This window comes from Lissotriton helveticus, chromosome 4_1, assembly GCF_964261635.1.
Source record: "Lissotriton helveticus chromosome 4_1, aLisHel1.1, whole genome shotgun sequence".
In the NCBI taxonomy this organism is placed as follows: Eukaryota; Metazoa; Chordata; class Amphibia; order Caudata; family Salamandridae; genus Lissotriton; species Lissotriton helveticus.
The window spans coordinates 1,216,202,855-1,216,222,333 of NC_136063.1; the positions used below are offsets into that span (position 1 = coordinate 1,216,202,855).

At 44.1% G+C, this 19,479-nt stretch overlaps 1 protein-coding gene across 1 annotated transcript in view; it reads left to right on the plus strand.

Annotated features, from left to right (window-relative positions):
• Window positions 1–19,479, plus strand: part of LOC144829050 (uncharacterized) — a 491,023-nt gene that overhangs the window by 243,840 nt on the left and 227,704 nt on the right. The window contains exons 15-16 of the mRNA XM_078687792.1: window positions 3,686–3,821; window positions 17,771–17,841. Coding sequence (XP_078543918.1) covers window positions 3,686–3,821; window positions 17,771–17,841 — 207 coding nt within the window. The remainder of the gene's footprint in view (window positions 1–3,685; window positions 3,822–17,770; window positions 17,842–19,479) is intronic.

Here is a 19,479-nt window from a genome sequence, read left to right on the forward strand (position 1 = left end):
TCCTGAGGACTTAGAATTCGCACACCTAAAACTACCAGAGAGCACCCTGCGGGTACTGCGAGAGGCAAGAAGGCCCAGCACACGCAAGTGCTATGGGGAAAAATGGAAAAGATTCACTCAATGGTGTTGCAAGAAACAGCTCCAAAGGAAACTGACCAAGGAATCCACGGTGCTAAGGTACCTCACGCACCTAATTAAAGCTAAGCTAAGCTCATCCTCGCTGAGGGTGCGCCTGGCAGCGATTGTGGCATACACAAGAGGAGAAACAGGGAGAAGCTTCTTCACATCCCAAGTCGTAAAAAGATTCCTGGAAGGAGCTAAAAGAATAGCGCCGCCAAAGAGAATGCCGCCACCGGCCTGGAACTTAAATGTGGTACTGACGGAGCTCATGAAAGCACCTTTCGAACCCATCCACAAAGCATCACTGCAAATGTTAACAATGAAGACGGCCTTTCTGGTAGCAATCACCTCGCTACGAAGGATGAGCGAACTGCAGGCACTCACACTGCAGGAACCCTACATCCAGATACACAGTGACAGGGTCGTGATGAGAACAGACCCACACTTCATGCCAAAGGTGGCGTCCAGGTTCCGCATGAATCAGAGTATTCAGATCCCTAGCTTCTTCCAAAACCCCACCACAAGCGCTGAGAGGTCGCTCCACACCCTAGACGCAAGAAGGGCTGTGATGCACTACATTGAAAGAACGAAGGAACACAGGAAAACAAAACAGTTCTTCGTGTCCTTCGCAAACAGTTACATGGGCAAACCAGTAACTAAAAACACCATAGCTCGATGGATCGCACAGACAATTCAATTCTGCCACAAACAAGCTGGCCAGGAGCTAACAGGAGGGGCACAGGCCCACTCCACCAGGAAGAAAGGAGCAACAATTGCCTTTCTGGCCAACACACCAATTCAGGACATATGCCTGGCGGCAACATGGGCTTCAGTGCACACTTTCACTAAGCACTATTGCGTGGATGTACAGATGAACAAAGAAGCACAAGTAGGACAAAAAGTGCTTCAACATATTTTCAACAACCAACGCTCATCTTCCACCCAACCGCCACAAAAGTAACGAAAACCGCTACAAAATCTATGCACAGCATAGTGAATCCAGAAAGATTCACGCTGCAAAACGAATAGTTTCTTACCTGTCTGTGTAGTTTTGCAGCTTGAAGATCTTTCTGGATTCACTAGCGAACCCACCCGCCTCCGCCAGAAAGATGAGGCTGGAGAAGAGGGTGGAAACACATAGAAAAGAAAGCAAGTTGGAATGATTACAAGATACGTGGAAAGAATAACGTTAAAAAAAAAAAAGATTAACAAACATAGCCATGGATTCACTACAAAGACAAAAAAGAAAAAGACAGAAAAAAGAATCCGAAGATGGCGCCCAAGGGTGGTAGCTTCAGCCGGAAGCACGCCGACGTCACCGAAGGTACACCAAATGGTGGGACGTCGACGCCCACCTGGGCTACGACAAAAAATAAAAAAAGACTACGATTCCGGACCCAACCACCAGATTGCGGAATATGCACAGCATAGTGAATCCAGAAAGATCTTCAAGCTGCAACTACACCGACAGGTAAGAAACTATTCGATAGTATTAGATTCCTTACCGACCCACACATCTCCCGGTTCTGCGAACCGATATCTAGGGTTAAGGTCATCCCCTTTCAGGGCCCTAGTTTCATGGCACCAGTGTTGGTTTTTATCATGGCTCTGCGTTTCTGGTGCGGAAAAGCTGTGTATAAGAACTGACGTGTCCGCGCTCGGGCGGTGTCTAAGTACTCCGGCGACGTCATTCCGGCGCCGACTACGGACGCGGAGCTGCAGATGACGCCTAACGACGCGCAAGGGTACTGCTACACAAAAATTTTCGGATCCAGTCTGACGCCTGGAGATATTCTAAGGTAACAAATCTAATACTAACTACTGTTTCTTACAGCTATATCGTTACCGAAGGTAAGTAACTTGTGCATTGGGCCTCAGCACTCTACACCCGGCCGCCCTAGTGATGCTGAGTGGGTTTCAAGAGTGTATCCTTGACCCTGGGGAACCCTGGTTCTAACCCAAGAATACCAACTCCTACACATAACTACTTCCCTTTAAACCGATAACTCAATTTCCTTCCATATGATTGCATTGACTTCTTTTCTTGAAAATTGTTCTAAGTGTGGAATTGGTTTTGTATGAGAACTTGAAAAACTACAAATAACTACTTTACTTTTCTCTAGGAAATGTCCCAGTTTGATATCTAGGCATATCACACTAAGTAGAAAAAGTAATCTAACCGTAATTTCTACTGTATTGAAAAGATTTACAAACTTTTAACAGTCATGTTCATTCAGCTTGCTTGTATTGTTCAACCTGCCTTGAAAAGTACCATTTACAGTTAACTGTACCAGACTTACTTGGTACTAGAAAATAAATATACCTAAATTATAATTTTTATACAAACAAATTGGTCTGAGTTCAGTCTTTGAGTGTGTGACATCATTTGCTGCCTGAGTGTGTACAACCAATGCTTAACACTACCCCCTCATAAAGCCTTAGTGCTCGCCCACACTACCACAAATATAGAGTAAGGTGCTATCTACTTTTACCTCTGCCTACCTTTGGGGTTTCACTGGACTCTGTGCACACAGTATCTCATTTTGGAATAGTATATACAGAGACAGCTTCCCACAACTAGGGCTAACCGCCAGGAACAAAATGATCCCAAGATGGAGCAAAGCAGCCCTACTGGGCCCAAGATATCAGTCGAGGAAGGATTTGGCCTTTGACCCTCCCAGTGAGCAAGGCATGTGAAGCTTTGGTGTCCGTCCCTGCAACTAGGACATCTCACCATCTTCGTGAAATGAGGAATCCCTGCATAAAGACTCCTGGCGACCACGCCACATCCTTAGAGCATCTTCAGCATCCTTCATCCCTTGCATCAAGACTACTTAATAGGAATCCATTGCAATGTGGATAAAGTTCCTAGAACCTCTGATTGCTTCTTCTGTGAATGTAATTGTTCTAGAGGACCTTGTGGGTCCCTTTGAATTGCTCCCTACCCGAGCTGGTCGCCTCAAGTACTTCTTACCAACCTCATTGACACTTCCTAAAGTTCGCAGTTAAGTGAAATTGCTTTGATTTGTTATTGTTTGTAAAACCTATATTCCGGAACCCTCCGGTAGACCTTTTTCATTCTAGTGTCTAAATTATAAAAATACTGCCCGTCTTTATTAATTTGTCGAATTTCTAGAGTGTTGTCGATTTCTTCTTCTATTGTTTTAGTGGTTTTGAAATGCTTTACACTTGCTCCTGTTTGTAAACCCTGCTGCCCAGTGCCACAGCTACCTAGGATTGAGCTTAGGATTTGATAGACGGAGCCCAAGCTCCCCAAAGGGGGTTGTAATTGTACCACATGGTAAGGTTTCACAACTACACCATGAAATACACCCCATTTCCTCACACTGTGCTTAAAAGCCAATTTGACCCACAACTGTAAACCGTTATTGAAAGCTAGTAATATCTGGAGGTTTGACCATGTTAAAACAGAAATTTAGTTCTTGCTAAAAGATCACCTTAATCTAAAATCAAGTATTTTTGTGCACGTTTCTGGATGTTTTTGTAAGCACAGGTGTATCCCAAATATTAAGAGGAAGGTTCATGTTCTGTATATACATTTTAGGAGGAAGCCAAGAATCGTGCAGAAGCTGAGAAACGTGCAGAAGCAGAGAAGCGAGTGGAAGCAGAGAAACGAGCCCAAGCTGAACGAGTGGCCAAGGCAAAGAGCTTGGCGGACTCCCTGACTCGAGGCAAAGCCGGTATGTATTTATTTTAAACTTGTACATCTGTTACTCTCACTCCCAAGCAGTTGGTGTTGGTAGGAGGGCATGGTTTAACAGTGTGAAGCAGATACTTTCTTTGTTAGCCAGACTCTTAAAAGGGGCCAGGAAACTATCAGATTTTGCCTGTAACTTTATTTAAACTTCCCTGAAGTGGTAAATCGGTATCCAAACGTATTGCTTTTATTTCAAGGACAAACCCACCCCTCCCCCATAACATGAGGTAGTTAATGCTTCCAACTGGGTTTGAAAATGCTTATCTTCTATCTAATCTTACTCTACAGCCAAACCAGTCGATTATGTAGACCTTTATGTTTCTTTTGTTTAGCATGCGTCTTCTGTGATTTAAGTGTTCTTACCCATTGCAACATGTTACTCTTTTAATTCTTTTAACTGCTTACTCTTTGCTCACCCATTAAGACCTCCTTCTACATTTGTTTTTGTCATCTTGATAATGGTCTACAGTGGGAAGCTCTTTTCTCTCACACCATGTTTTAAAACAATATGTACCTGTAATTCTTATACAGTTCAATATAGCATGCATTACATAATGCAGACTTCATCTAAGCTTCTTTTCCTCAGTACTGAGTAGTGTTGAGAGTGCTGTACTTCAGATAATGGCAGGAATATATCTTAAATCATTATAAAATATCTTATCCTAACATAGCCTTTTGTTTTGCCACCGATTTTCAATCTCTTGAAGGATCCACCAGTGATTTTCTTTGCTTTTTTTTTCTTTTGGTCTGTTTTGAGGGTGGCTCTTGAACTACAGTAATGCAAGAGCTGCTGACATTTGTATGATTTCTTTAGTGTGAATTTGAATTTTCAAATTCATTTTTGAGCATGTGTGCTACTTTCTTCGTCTATACTTTTCTAAATTCACTTTTCCCTGTAACAGCCTTTTATGACTTGTCGTTTTTGATTGTGTTCTTTGTCACTTTGTTGGATTACAACCGTTTCGGGTGCCAAGAAGTCTGACACTTCGTATTCTCATGATTCAAGTTTTGCCAGCTCCTAACTTCATATTGTAAAGGGTCTGTTTGATGCAGCTGGAATTTTCTTGACCCTTGGATTATACCTACTACCTTCTACACTGCATCCAGATTCCAAGGTTTTTAACTAGTGTTGGAAGTCAAAAGGAGGAAAAGATTCAATCTTGGAGGGAAAAAAATCAGAAAAATATCTGAGAAGACAACATGCAATTTCAGGATCAGAAGAGCAGTATCTAAAGAATGTAAAAAGGCAAGGAAGAAACAAAAAAGGGCAGTAACCACCTGGAGCAAGCCTGCTAGCAGGAACCAGCCTTGTTGTATCTCACCGAGTGATTTTCTTGTCCCCTTAAAATAGAAATTTAAGAAGCATGACCTGGAGGCAAGATAAGATTGTTTAGTAATTATCTTCTATGCTAAGGGAAAAATATTTACTAGCCGAGCAAGATGACGCCCCAACTGCCAAACAGGTACTGAATTTCGAGAGCTTAATATAACAAGGATCTGGACTTACCTGGGAGTACAGCCATTCCACCAATAATTGGTATTGCACAGGAAATGCTTCTTGTCAGAGAGCACCTGCAGCCTTTTTTTCATCTTCTGTGTGACAGAGTAGAATGCTAAAGAACGCTGTCAGCAAAAAAGGACTTGCACTCTGAATACCACACAGACTCGTCTCCGAGGAAAGAGCAGGAGACCCAAACAGCAGCTCAGAGAAATATTCCAGAGTACACGCAGAAGAATACCTAGAACGTTGATGAGCAAGGCATAAGAAGTGTAATTTGCTTCACCAGTCTCTGCATATAAAGCAACTGTTCTCTTCCAGGGGATCCTCATCAATAGTCATAAGCATTAGAATATTCCCGCCAATGCGCGGGACCCCGGAAACAATATATTATATGTGCCCCACATATATATAGACATATATATATATATATATATATAAATATATAAATATATATATATATATATATATATATATATATCACGCTCACTGGTCTGCCACGAATTAAAGGTTAAATGGTCTAACCTTCTCGGCTGTCTCGAGTGCTCCCTCATTTGTGTGGCAGACTAGTGAGCGTGATATATATATATATATATATATATATATATATATATATATATATAAGCAATTGCAGCCAAATAAAATAACAGAGCTGTAATATGCTGTGAAGAATTTCCACCATACAGTGTATTTTGCATTAGAAACATGAGAAACAACACCAATGCTTGTTTAGAAACTGTTTTAATGCTTAAAAAACAGTAGAAATTCTCATAACACACTGTAAACATATACAGCTCCCAGGCTGCATTGCAAATCCCCAGTCTAACAAGACTGAAAAGCTAACCTGTAGCTGAATGCACTAAAACTGACGCTGTGCCTTTAAGGCACCTCTGCCCCTAGCTTCCCATCATGCCTCAGGGGTTACAGTTAGGTCAGTTGTTCTTTCCGGCTCCTTCAGGAAGGACCCTGGATACTCAGCTCCACATTTTTTCTGCCTTTTTCAGTCAGAAAATCTTCAAAAGAACAATTTTTTGATTTACTTTGACTTTTCACAACAGAGTCAAGTAAATAACTGCTTAGCAGTCAATTTTTTGTGAGGTTTTCCTGTCAGGATGCCTTCATTATTTGATGATTGCCCTTCATGTGGCCACAAGAAGGCAAAAACGGACTCTCATGAGGTCTGTATTTTATGCTTGCCAGAGGATCATGATCCTAAAGACTGTTCCCATTGTAAAAATCTGTCTGACAGAACTCTTAAAGACAGAGAGAGGAACAGGCTCTATGGTCTGGCCCAGAGATCCATGAGAGGAAGATCTACAGAGAGGAAGAGTTCAAAGAGACCCAGAACTCCCTCCAAAGGCAAGTCAGAGCGTCCATCGACCTCAGCACCGGGCTCGGCGCTGAAAAAACGACATCTGATGGACAGTTCGAGAGAAAAAGCTCCGTCGACGTCGAGATCGGCGTCGATGAGGAAATCGTCGTCGAAAAGAAGTTCGCCGTCGTCGAAGAAAGCTCCGCCGTCGTCAACTAGGCGACGATCGGCGTCGAGAGAAGCCACGAGATCACCGTCGACGAGAAGATAGACGTCAAGACATAAGTCAACTCCGCCGCCGTCAACCAGGCGACGGTCGGCGTCGAGAGACAGATCACACTCGCCGTCGTCTCGACGTCGACAGGCTTCGAAGAGTGTGACACCTCCGCCGACGTCTCCACGGAGGCGCTCGGCGTCGAGGTGCAAGAGCCCCCTCGGACGATCGTTGTCGAGGAAGGGATCATCGAAGGCACGTCGGCGCTCGACGTCGAGGATGTCCGATCCTCCGCCGTCGCCACATGCCAGGTCGACATCAAGGGCATAGTCGACGACAGGACATTGTCGATTGCCATCTCCGTCGCCGACAGATCAACGCCGGTCGACGTCGAGACCTTCGTCGACGGCAGGGCAACGCCGTTCGACGTCGAGACCTTCGTCGACGGCAGGGCAACGCCGTTCGACGTCGAGACCTTCGTCGACGGCAGGACAACGCCGTTCGACGTCGAGGGAGAAGACTCCGCCGTCGGCGCATCATCGCCGATCGACGTCGAGGGACCACAGGTCAACGTCGAAGCATTCAACGCCGAAGGTTATCACCCCGTCGACGCCGCAGAGGCGTTCGACGTCGAGGGAAAGGCTTTTGAGACGTCCTCCAACACCGGTGAGACGGAGATCTCCTTCGGTGCCTTCGACAGTCCTAGTGACACAATCTGCTTCACTCCATTCCTCCTCAAGTGCCTCGGGTTCAACGGGGTCATCTTCTAGGAGTAGGAGTCCGGTTCAAAAGAGTCCCCAGCGGGGGTACACTTCGCATATAAGACTCTCGCCAAGATGGTATGCTCCTTTGAGTAATTGGAAGGATTCTAAGGCACCAGAGAGACTTCAAAGGTACTTGAGTCCAGTCCACAGGTCCCCTCTTCAGCAAGCAGAAGAGGCAGATGGACAGAGTCCTGCCATTCACCGATCACGCTCACAAGAAGGAGCGGACAGGTCGCATGCCCCTAGGGTCTCCCGATCGCCAAGGAGGGAGCAACCCAAATCTCGAACACCGAGAAAGGAGGTACGGACTGAGAGATCGAGATCTCCAGTACATCAGAGGGTATCACGTTCTCCTCGAAGGGAGGAACAACCTAGGAGAAGAAGAACTCCATCATCCTCCCCTCCAACTTCACCTAGATCTTCTAAAGGGGATTACTCTCCAACGCTGGCAGACAGCCCTCGCTCAAGAGCTTCCCCTCTTGACGACGTCAACACATATCTGGACGTCTTGCAAAGGGGTGCTCACAAACTGAATATAGAGATGACCACTCCAGAGGTGTCAACTACTGTGATTTTTGAGACCCTTCATCACAAATCATATACACGGCCGTTGCTCCCATTAGTCCCAGGAATAATGGACCCAATCAAAGAGGTTTTCCTCACGCCAGCAACGATCAGGGCAGTACCGGCACGTATCCAGAAAAAATATAGGCCGGCCGACTCAGATCCTATCTTTGTTAAAGGTGAGCCTGCGGCGGACTCAGTTATTGTAGCCTCAGCTAGGAAGAATCACACAGTCGCTCCTTCTTCGTCAGTTCCTCCTGACAAAGACCGCAAGACGCAAGATTCTTGGGGACGCAAGGTATGCAGCACAGCAGCTTCATCCCTGAAAGTCTCTAGTGCATCAGCCCTTCTGGGAAGGTACGATAGAGCCCTATGGGACTCCATGGAACGATTCAAAGGGAAATTGCCCAAGGAGGACCAGAAGGACTTTGAGGAGACGATGACGGAGGGCTGTTTGGTGGCAAACCAAATGATTAGTTACTCAGCAGATAACGCCCTTCTAGCTGGACATAACTACTCACATGGGATATGTGCGAGGAGATCCTCTTGGCTGCGTTTAACTGGGCTCAAACCAGATGCACAGCAGCGCATCCTTAATCTGCCTTTTTCGGGATCTTCACTCTTCGGGGAGCATGCCGATCAGGAAATGGCCCGTATGAAGACTAAGTTAGACACAGTAAAGGCAGTAGGTCTGGAGAAACAATAAGCACCGTTCAAACGACGCTTCAAGACCAACAAAAACCGGGGAGGCCAACAGAGGGTTCAAACCCCTCAATGGTCTCAAAACAAGCCACAAGGAAAGCCACAATACAGAGGAGGAAGGTCGAGCAGAGGTAGAGGCGGACATCATCGGTCCTCTACCACACCTAGAGGAGGCAAGGCCTGAGCAGTGGCTTCCTCCGACACCGTTACCCACTCCAGTGGGAGGAGGTGCTGCACAACATCTGGCAGAGTGGGTCAGCATCACGAAAGATCGGTGGGTGCTGAATATACTGCGCAATGGATATGCGCTACGTTTCAGGAAGAAACCACAACCGTCCTCTCCAAAAAAGTCTCGCTCGTACCAACTAGAGCTCCTCAAAAGGGAAGTGAGCGTCCTCTTAAAGAAAAACGCAATCGAAGAGGTACCCCTATCCCAAAGGGGAAAAGGAGTGTACTCAAGATATTTCCTTGTCCCCAAAAAAGACCAAGAAGGCAAATTCAGACCGATTTTGGATCTTCGACTCCTCCACAAAGTGGTGGTCAAAGAGAAGTTTCGCATGTTGGCACTCCACCAAATATGTCCTCATCTACAAATCGGAGATTGGATGTGTTCGGTGGATTTACAAGACGTGTACTTCCACATTCCTATTACACCAGGTCATCGAAAGTACTTGAGGTTCCTGGTAGGGTCCAAGCATTACCAGTTCAAAGTGCTTCCTTTCGGACTCCAATCCGCACCAAGGGTCTTCACAAAGTGCATGGCAGTGGTAGCGGCGTGTCTACACAAAAAAGGTCTCTTTGTGTACCCATATCTAGATGACTGGCTCCTGAAGAGTCCGTCGCCTCGTCAAGCCACCAAAGACTGTCACCTGTGTCTCCAACAACTACACAGGCTCGGCCTCCATGTGAACTCAGAAAAATCGATCCTGCAGCCCACGCAAACTATCCACTATCTGGGAGCAGTTCTAGACACAAAGTTAGGAAGAGCGTTTCCTTCGCAAGAGAGACTATCTTCCATGGGACAAAAATGCAAAAAGTTACTTCAGGTTCCTCGTCCAAAGGTGCGAGACGTAGCGTCTCTGTTGGGCTCCATGGCGTCCTGCATCTTCCTAATACCGAACGCCAGGTTGAGGATGCGGCCTCTCCAAGAGTCTGTGGAGGATCAGTGGGACCAAGCGTCTGGAGATTGGGAGGATCGAATCATCCTGTCTCAAGCAGCACTGACCTCAATACAGTGGTGGACTCGCCCTCGGAATGTCCTGCAGGGAGTCCCTTTTCAGCAACCTCTTCCTTCGCTGTCTGTGGTAACGGACGCATCTCTAGAAGGCTGGGTGCTCACATGGGTCATCTTCAGATTCAGGGTCGCTGGTCGACCAACCTTCAGACATACCACATCAACATGCTGGAGCTTCGAGCAGTTCATCTGGCGCTCAAAGCGTTCTTTCCAGCAATAACAACGGACAAAGTCCTGGTTCAGACGGACAACACTACAACTATGTTCTATCTGAACAAGCAGGGAGGAACTCGATCTCGCCCTCTGTCTCTGGAGGCCCAGACAATCTGGCACTGGCTTCTGGCTCGGGGACTGTCGGTGGTGGCAGTACACCTTCCAGGCGAGCTAAACACAAAAGCAGACGCACTCAGCAGGCACTTCGAAGATCAGCCAGACTGGGTGCTAAACGACGAAGTGGTCGAAGAACTCTTCCGTTGCTGGGGTCGTCCAGACATAGACTTATTTGCGGACGACGAAAACGCCAAATGCCACGCCTTCGCGTCCAGGTTCCACCGGCCAGGGACGCAAGGGAACGCTCTCCTGCTGGAGTGGACAGGAATGTTCGCTTATGCTTTTCCCCCTCTGGCACTGATTCCGAAGGTGGTGGCCAAGCTCATCAGATCGAGCATGGACATGATTCTAATTGCTCCGGATTGGCCGCGACAATGGTGGTATCCAGATCTGTTACATCTGTCGCGGTGTCCACACAGACGTCTGCCGTGCAGGCCAGACCTGCTGAGCAAAATGGACGGGAGGATCCTGCATCCCAACCTCCCGTCGCTGAACCTGACTGCATGGCTCCTGAGGTCTTGCAATATGGACACTTAAATCTGCCTCCGGAATGTATGAATATTTTAAGAGAGGCAAAGAGACCTTCCACAAGGACGTCTTATGCGTTCAAGTGGAAAAGATTTTTCATTTGGTGTAAGGATCATGGCTTTGATCCCACCAAAGGGCAAGAAGAGGTAGTCCTGCCATACCTCCTATACTTAGCGACATCAGGGTTGAAATACGCTTCTATTAGGGTTCATTTATCCGCCATAGTAGCGTACAGAAAATCACCTACACAAACATCGTTTTTTCAGGTCCCAGTAGTGAAGGATTTCCTTCAGGGATTAAAGAAGGTCTATCCCCCTGTGAGAAATCCTTCTCCTCCCTGGGAGTTGAACCTGGTTCTCTCCAGACTGATGTCTACACCGTTTGAGCCTATACACAAGGCCTCCTTGCAGCATCTCACTTGGAAGGCGGCCTTCTTGGTGGCAATAACCTCTGCGCGCAGGGTTAGCGAGATACAAGCACTCTGCACCAAGGAACCTTACACTGTGTTTCACCACAACAGAGTGGTAATGAGGGCTCACCCATCTTTCCTTCCAAAGGTGGTATCGGATTTTCATATAAATCAAACGATTACCCTTCCTTCGTTCTTTCCTAACCTATCGACCCCAGCTGAGAGGTCGTTGCACTCGTTGGATCTTAAATGGGTGCTAAAGTTTTACCTAGAAAGAACGAAGGACACCAGAAAGTCAGACCAACTCTTTGTCAATTATGGTGCTATGAGGACCGGGTTTGCAGCAGCCAAAAGATCCATCTCCAGATGGATTGTCTCTTGTATCAAACTAGCTTACCAGCTGGCTGGCAAACCTTTGTTGCATTCACCCAAAGCTCATTCCACTAGAGGGAAAGCAGCCACAATAGCTTTTTTGCATGACATTCCTATGTCAGAAATATGCAAGGCTGCGACATGGAAATCAGTCCATACTTTTACAAGGCATTATTGCCTAGTCTGATTCCAGAGCGGATTCTCAAGTAGGGCAAGCCTCCTTGAGAAACCTTTTTGGGTAGAGTAAGGCCTATTCTTGGGCCTACGGATATGAATGTTATCTGTTGATTCCTTTGCCCGCAGGGATGAGGTGAGGCTCGCTACTCTATTCTAATGCTTATGACTATTGATGAGGATCCCCTGGAAGAGAAGGATTAGTTACTTACCTGTAATCCTAGTTCTCTTCCAGGGGTATCCTCATCAAAGTCATAAGCAACCCTCCCGCCTCCCCGGGCAAAGGACTTTGTTTATTACATAGGAGATGTTTTTTAACCTGTTATTACCATGGTTTGGTTTTCAGTCTCCGAAAAGAACAACTGACCTAACTGTAACCCCTGAGGCATGATGGGAAGCTAGGGGCAGAGGTGCCTTAAAGGCACAGCGTCAGTTTTAGTGCATTCAGCTACAGGTTAGCTTTTCAGTCTTGTTAGACTGGGGATTTGCAATGCAGCCTGGGAGCTGTATATGTTTACAGTGTGTTATGAGAATTTCTACTGTTTTTTAAGCATTAAAACAGTTTCTAAACAAGCATTGGTGTTGTTTCTCATGTTTCTAATGCAAAATACACTGTATGGTGGAAATTCTTCACAGCATATTACAGCTCTGTTGTTTTATTTGGCTGCAATTGCTTATTTATATATATATATATATATATATATATATATATATATATATATATATATATATATATATATATATATATATATATATATATATATATATATATATATATATATATATATATATATATATATATATGTGGGGCACATATAATATATTGTTTCCAGGGTCCCGCGCATGGGCGGGAATATTCTAATGCTTATGACTTTGATGAGGATACCCCTGGAAGAGAACTAGGATTACAGGTAAGTAACTAATCCTTCTCTTTCATGGCCTGATCTTGAGAAGTTCCAGAGTAAAGCTGCTTCGGCATCAAAACTTGATCCTCTGAGTTTTAAGTCCACTAACTGCTCTCTGTTTCTCCTTTTATGATTGCGAAAGAAAGTTAAAACTTTGCTCCAGTGTAGATTTATAATCCCCTCCTCCTTCCAACATGGTCAGTTAAAAATTTTAAAGGCATTATCTCATGGAAAAGGATTTCTTGGCATAACGTTTGTGCTAGACATCCACGTTACATAATACTGCCTGTGTTACCAGACTAGCTGGTGAATAGCAATTGGTCTTCCTGTTGATTGGCTTGTCAGTAAGCCACAATGCTTCTCTTAAGCATTGACTTTAGACTATGGTGCCATGGATGGCTATTCTTCACAAAGTCTCATGAGTATTGTCACTGATCGCTTCAAATGAAAAAGCAATCTGCCGAGGTATTGCTTGTACGATCAAAGTTTCTTAAAGCACAATTTCTTTTCGCTGTTCATCATAGACTTAATTAGTCCCTGGGTTCAACTGCGCTAACTGCAGCTTGAAGTAGTAGTCCCAGTCCCAAACCCTCTTTAAGTGCAACTCCCTTTAAGAAACCAGTATTGAATGTTAACCCTCTAATCCAAGGTCTGCTTTTTGTATTCACTCTTACTTTTTTGTGAGAATGAATAAGGATTTCTTGTGTGAACTGAGAGCTGTCTTGGTCTCAGCCTTTCCAAATGTAAGCTAGTTGTACTTTAAGTTCACGTGGTATGAGAGTTGGAGCATCACCAGTCCATGGAGTGCATCTATAGTTGAGGAAAGAAGTTACTGATGTCTTTCTGATGTCTGCAGATTACACCCTGCTTTCCTCTTCTGGGAAGATTGACCATCTGCAAGGAAAGAAAGCTTCAATAGTTGAATTTGAATGCTGCAACCCTGAATGTTGTGATGGTATTAAGCCAACAGCCTACGAGAGGCTTTTCTGTTTTTATTGTAGTGGAGGTCAAATAGAGTAGATTTTTTTGATTAATGGTTAGGAATGCGTTGAAGTGTAATGAGGTTGAGTGATGAGGGCTAGGGTTGCCTAATTTGCTGCAGTCTTTATAGGGATGTCAAACTCTATTGAGTATATTGATTTTTTACAGGACCCATGGTATGGGGGGCTTTCTAGCATGCAGCTTCGTCATACCTTAAAACATTGCTCCTTGCTTTAGAGACATTGCTTACACACTATTGACAACGTTCCCTCTGAAGCTTAATAATGGTCTGGAAGTTCTTACAAATGCAGCTTATTTTTCATACTTTGCAGATTAGCGCAAACTGTTATGATCTGTATTCCATGGATTAGGGCTCCAATGATTTTAAACCCAACTCGTCCTTCTGGCTTTAAACAGACGTTTTATGATCTTTATTAGAAGTATGGAGTGCATGTGTTTAACAAAGGGTCACGGGCTCTCTGGGCAGTGTGTAGCAGTTTAAGATAAATAATTTTCCTTCATGTATATTTTAATGTCTAATTCGTTTTTGTTATATTTGTAGATTTTTTAAAATTTTTTTCTTAAGTAGTATTTTAATACTCAATGATTTAAAAAAAAAAAAAAAACTTTTGGGTGTTTCCTGATAAATTTTCAAGTTGCAGGTGATGTTCCTGAAGGCAAACCATCTAAGCTGAGTTCACTACTTGGCACCAAGAGCTCCGTCCTGAATGAGGATCCTAAAAAAGAGTACTTCCGTGTGGTGGAGACCGTATGTTTGGATCCATTGCATGGTTCACCCGCCTTTACAGGATTTCTGGTGAACATGTATTTCTTGTACATTTCAGTCAGCTCTTGCAAGCATCTCTTCCAAACGGCATTCTTATAGCATGAAATAAAGATGTACATTTTGTGCCGCTGTGGCATAATTTGTTTTGAGTACGCATCTTCTGCCAGATATCTCGACCAGTGGTGCTAAAATTAATTCCAGGCTGCTTGTGACACTATTTTTTATGCTTCCCCCTATCCGGCGATGTACTGTTCATTTATATACCTAACCGTTTTAGCACTTAAATGAAGGGACTGGAAATGATCCAGATTAGTACATTCTCCAATCCGACCAGCCATTTAGCTGTGTACTTAAACACATTGTAGAATTCACGAGGCCTTTTCTCCAAGGAAACAAATCTTCTGGTTGTTCGTTCAGCCATCCATCAATCATAGCACATGGATCTATTGTACTTGTGTTACAGAAAATATCCTTCAGCACTATCATGTGTTGTCTCTTTCTGGGCATGACTGTTTGTCTACATTGTACATCAGAAGAGTGTTCAAGTGTGTAAAAAGATGCCCATAGATATTTCAGTGAATGTTCATTGCAAAATGTAACTTGCAGTTACTTGAAGTGATCTCCTTATTAAACTGCTATGGTGCAGTAAATTAAGAGGGTGAAAACAAGCTCTGCAACTTAGACACCAGTGGTGAATATTTGTATAGCAAATTATCGGGCTTGGAGGGGTTAGTCACTCCTTAATACTGAAGTGCTCAGATTAAGTTGTCCGACCTTGTACCCTCTGCGACCACCTCTGCTTGCATCCGGAGAAAGTATTTCTCTTTGTTCTTCCTTTGTTACAGTCACTGTCTGATTCAGGAATTGTTAACCGCATGCGTGCGGTGCATTTTCCCGCTGTGCGCTGACTTTTTAAAAAACCCGTGGTTCATGACGAGCCCAGCTAGTCATGAGCGTACGAGAGGTGTACCTCATGACGAGCTGAGCTCGTCATCAGCGTCGAAGGGGTTAATAGCAAGGCATAGGTAAAGAATCCCTCCTTCTGTTAAACAACTACAACAAACTTTCGATGTTTACAGTTTGCACTTTTTGTATCCATAAGTGTAGCAAACTTCAGGGATTCTTGGCCAATTTGATTCTCTGCTGTATTACCAGATAGGCTTTTTTCCTTCAACCTTTGGAGAAGGCATGGATGATCCTTGCCCATTTTTTCGTCAACTCCTTGCAGGATTCTTTTTTCACATTGACTCCTGCCTTCCTCCGCCTTAATCGACAAGCTCTATGGCACTAAACCGGTTAATGGTAGACAAGGCCCTGATACTTAAGAATGAGGAATCCGGAGTAATAAGTGTTTTTTATGAAATGTAGAATATATTCTGTATCTAACAGGAAGGTTAGATACCAAATCATAAATTCCAAAAAGCACTTGGACAGTCACTTGAAACAATAGTACTAAATATGCATGGGTTAGCTGTAGAACATATAGCAACTGCTTTCATTAGGCAGAGAACCCTTGGTATATTTTTAGCAGGTTCTGGAGACTATATCTTAGCGATGTAATAAAGATTCACCCCTCTTCAAACATCACATTTCTTTAAGTATAAAGCATTTATCTGCTTCTTAACCTTCACTGGAAAGCGTTCTTTCAAAAGTAACACAAGTGAGATCAGTCTCCTTCCGCATATAGACATCTCACCACAAGCATTTAAAGTGCTCAAGTGGTGTTTCCAGTCAACCTGTATGTGCAAATGGCCTTTAGATAATCTTGCAACTAGATATTTAAATCCAAAGTTTCCAAATCTGTGGCTTTTGAGTTTGCCAACTTCCTTACTAAGGGACTGATTCCAATCTCTATCCAGGGCCTACTTAATATGGAACAAGAATACTAAGAGGCCTCCCATACAAAGCAGGGTTTCAATTTTAAAATGTTGCCTTGTTGAACTAATAAGCTACTTCACTCTAGCAATTGCATATCTATGCTTTGTTTAGAGCATTACTGTGTGTGGAGACAATGGGTTTTCTTTTATTACCCATTGGCAAAGACTCTACAAGTGTACAAAGTTTATTTATTTGTACAACTTTCTCCCACCCGAATTGTTTTCCTGTTGTCAGTGGTTTAGGGCCCCCATTGAGTAAGTGTGCAATGTTTAATCTGACACCTTACTTGAACAGGAGAATTTGTCTGTACTATTTCTATACAGAACTTCAAGCACTCCTGCATCAGATAGACTAGAGACTCATCTAGTATAAGTCTCTTGTTCCAGGGATTTCAGATACTCCGTCCTCTTTTGGCTATTTAGACATCAACGCAGTGCTCTTCCTGGTGACTTGGGCCCTTGACCGAAGCATTTCATAATTTTCTGTAAGATTTTACTTAGCAATGCTAACCCTAAGGGCCAATGAAACCTGTAATTTCTGTTGCAGACCAGTTAAGTGAGGTCATTTTTTTTAACCTCAATGGCCCAGTGCAACTGATACCGTGAGCTGCGACATGAAGCTTACTCTAAGGTACAGAATTAAGGTACGCTTGCAATTCTATAGCCCTCTGCTTTGAGACTGTATTTTGAGTTCACCTCTGGAGCCTGCAAGTCTGCCTCTTTGCAAGTCTGCCACCTCCATTTCCCAATTTTTGGGAAAATGACTCCATTCCATGCCTGGACCGGTCTTGAAAGGAAGTCAGAGGTACAGTTTCTCTGCTTTAAATAAAAATGTCACTCTGTACATGTCCAGTGACAAAAGATGGTCCAGGTAGCATCCTAAGAATACACTGGCAGTCGGCAAGAGCCCCTCTCATTTAAGATTGCGGACTATTAAATTTGAAATAGTTTCAAAGTGGTTTCACATCCCTCTCCTAGACTAAACCAGGGATTCTGTGCACATGTCCAGGATGGACTTTCCGTTGTCCTGAGATTTGACCCCCTCCTCCCCCCTCCCATTATATATTTTTTTCCTCCGTCTTTTTTTCAGTCAGCAGGTAATGTTCTCCAATGCTTAGTCCCTTTTGGAGCAGCACCACGAATCCTGCAAACTTTGATATGCGTTTTAAAATGGTGCCTTCGCTGGTAGGGGAACGTATCACCTGCTCATTCGTTTCGTATGGACTAATCACTACGAGAGCTTGCATTGCTTGTCACTAACATTGCTTATTTATTTTACAGGTCAGAAATCCCATACTGCGCAGAATCAACAGATCCAGGGTACTGGAGGAAAGGATTCCACTGTGGTTAAGGTATGTGGAGCATCAAGGGGAATGGTAAGATGGTGAAAAAATTCGGAGAACCCTCTTCACCTCACAAGATTGAGCGACTCTGGAAACCCTTCTAGCAGGGGAAACCAGAGTCACGAGGAGATCCAGTACACCCAGATTCTGACAGCCTCCTTTGCATTGCTGGCACGTACCATGCTGGGAAGACATTTTGTTGCAAGTAATTAATGTTTTGAGGATTTGGTTTTGATGCCGAATCTGCAATATGCCAGTGATCTGGAGACCTCCTCGGAGGCTCCCCTTGCTTCTGCCCCTAACTCCACATCTTCTGGAGTGCTGTCACCCTATCAGTCATTGTCAGATGGCTGCTTGGACCCTGGTTGTTTTACCTTCTACAGCTCTTGAAGCATGTTGCCACTAGAATGACATTTCAAACCAAATAAGGTTTGCCTGGGTTGGTTCTTCCTCTTGCTCTCCATGTTTATGGAAACGCTCACTTGCCCCCAGCTTTGGCTGCGAAACCTCCATCAAAACTATTCATTATGGCAAGCCGGTGTGATTTTAACTTGGCTCTGTCTCATTCCCTGCTGCTGGACATCAAATGGCAATGGAAAAACCGGTTGGGTAAAGATTTTTCTTTGGTCTGTGGTTCTTCACCACCTCAAATGTTAGCCGCTATTATTACCAGACTGGTATATTCCTAACCAGTGGCCGGCCTCCCTTCGGAGATTAATCTGTTTCTCCAAACAGGTTCAGGATAAGAAGGCTTTCACTTCCTTGATGTTGTGGCCTTCTCCTGGCCAAACTACTTTCAAATTTCTGTCCAGCAGATCTTCCTGGATTGAATGCAAATTGGACAGGATGCAAGGCTATCTCTGCTTTACTCCCAAAGAAGACATCCATTCTTATCCTTTGTCACACCACCAACAATCTTGTTTCCTGGTGTGTTAAAAAGCCAGTTCAAGTTTCTTCTGCTTTTTCTTTGCTCAAATTTCTAACTATTGTGGTGCATCACAGGTGGTGTTTCGGACTTGTGCAGTTCATCAGTTTGCCATTCAGATATGGATTTGGAAAGGTTTTTAAATGCAAATATACAAATGTGTATTAAATTAGTTTTCTCTGCTTAATTTTACATAATGGTTCTTTGACACTTTTCACCCTTCCCTTTTTCTTGTCCCTGAACTCGGACTGTTTCAGGAATTGAGTGCAGGGCATGCTTATGGTGCCAACTATATTCTATCGGCTCTTACCTCTGTTAGACTGTTTCACATCTGAGTATGTTGGAGCACAAATGGCACGTCTTTCCTGCTGGCAGTAAAGTCCTTTTGGGATTAAGATACTCACGAGGAATGGATTTTTAAGTGGGTGTGCATAATGTCTCTTCCTGCACTATGAACCTGGTGCGAATCCTCCATCGCAGAAGTGCTGAGTATGAACTCCCTTGTTACGCCTGAAGTTAAAGTGGTTGAGAAGTTGGATATGATCAATAAAGTTGACAAAACCAACAGCTTTTAAACGCATATTGACAAAGAAGAATGCTTTTATTTCCTGTAAAAGACACACCATTCCTGTTGGCCACTGAAACTGGAGTCTTTGGATTGAAAGTGTTAAACCTTTTTTTTTAGATGCAATATAAACCTGTGATCAAAGTTTCAACATGGT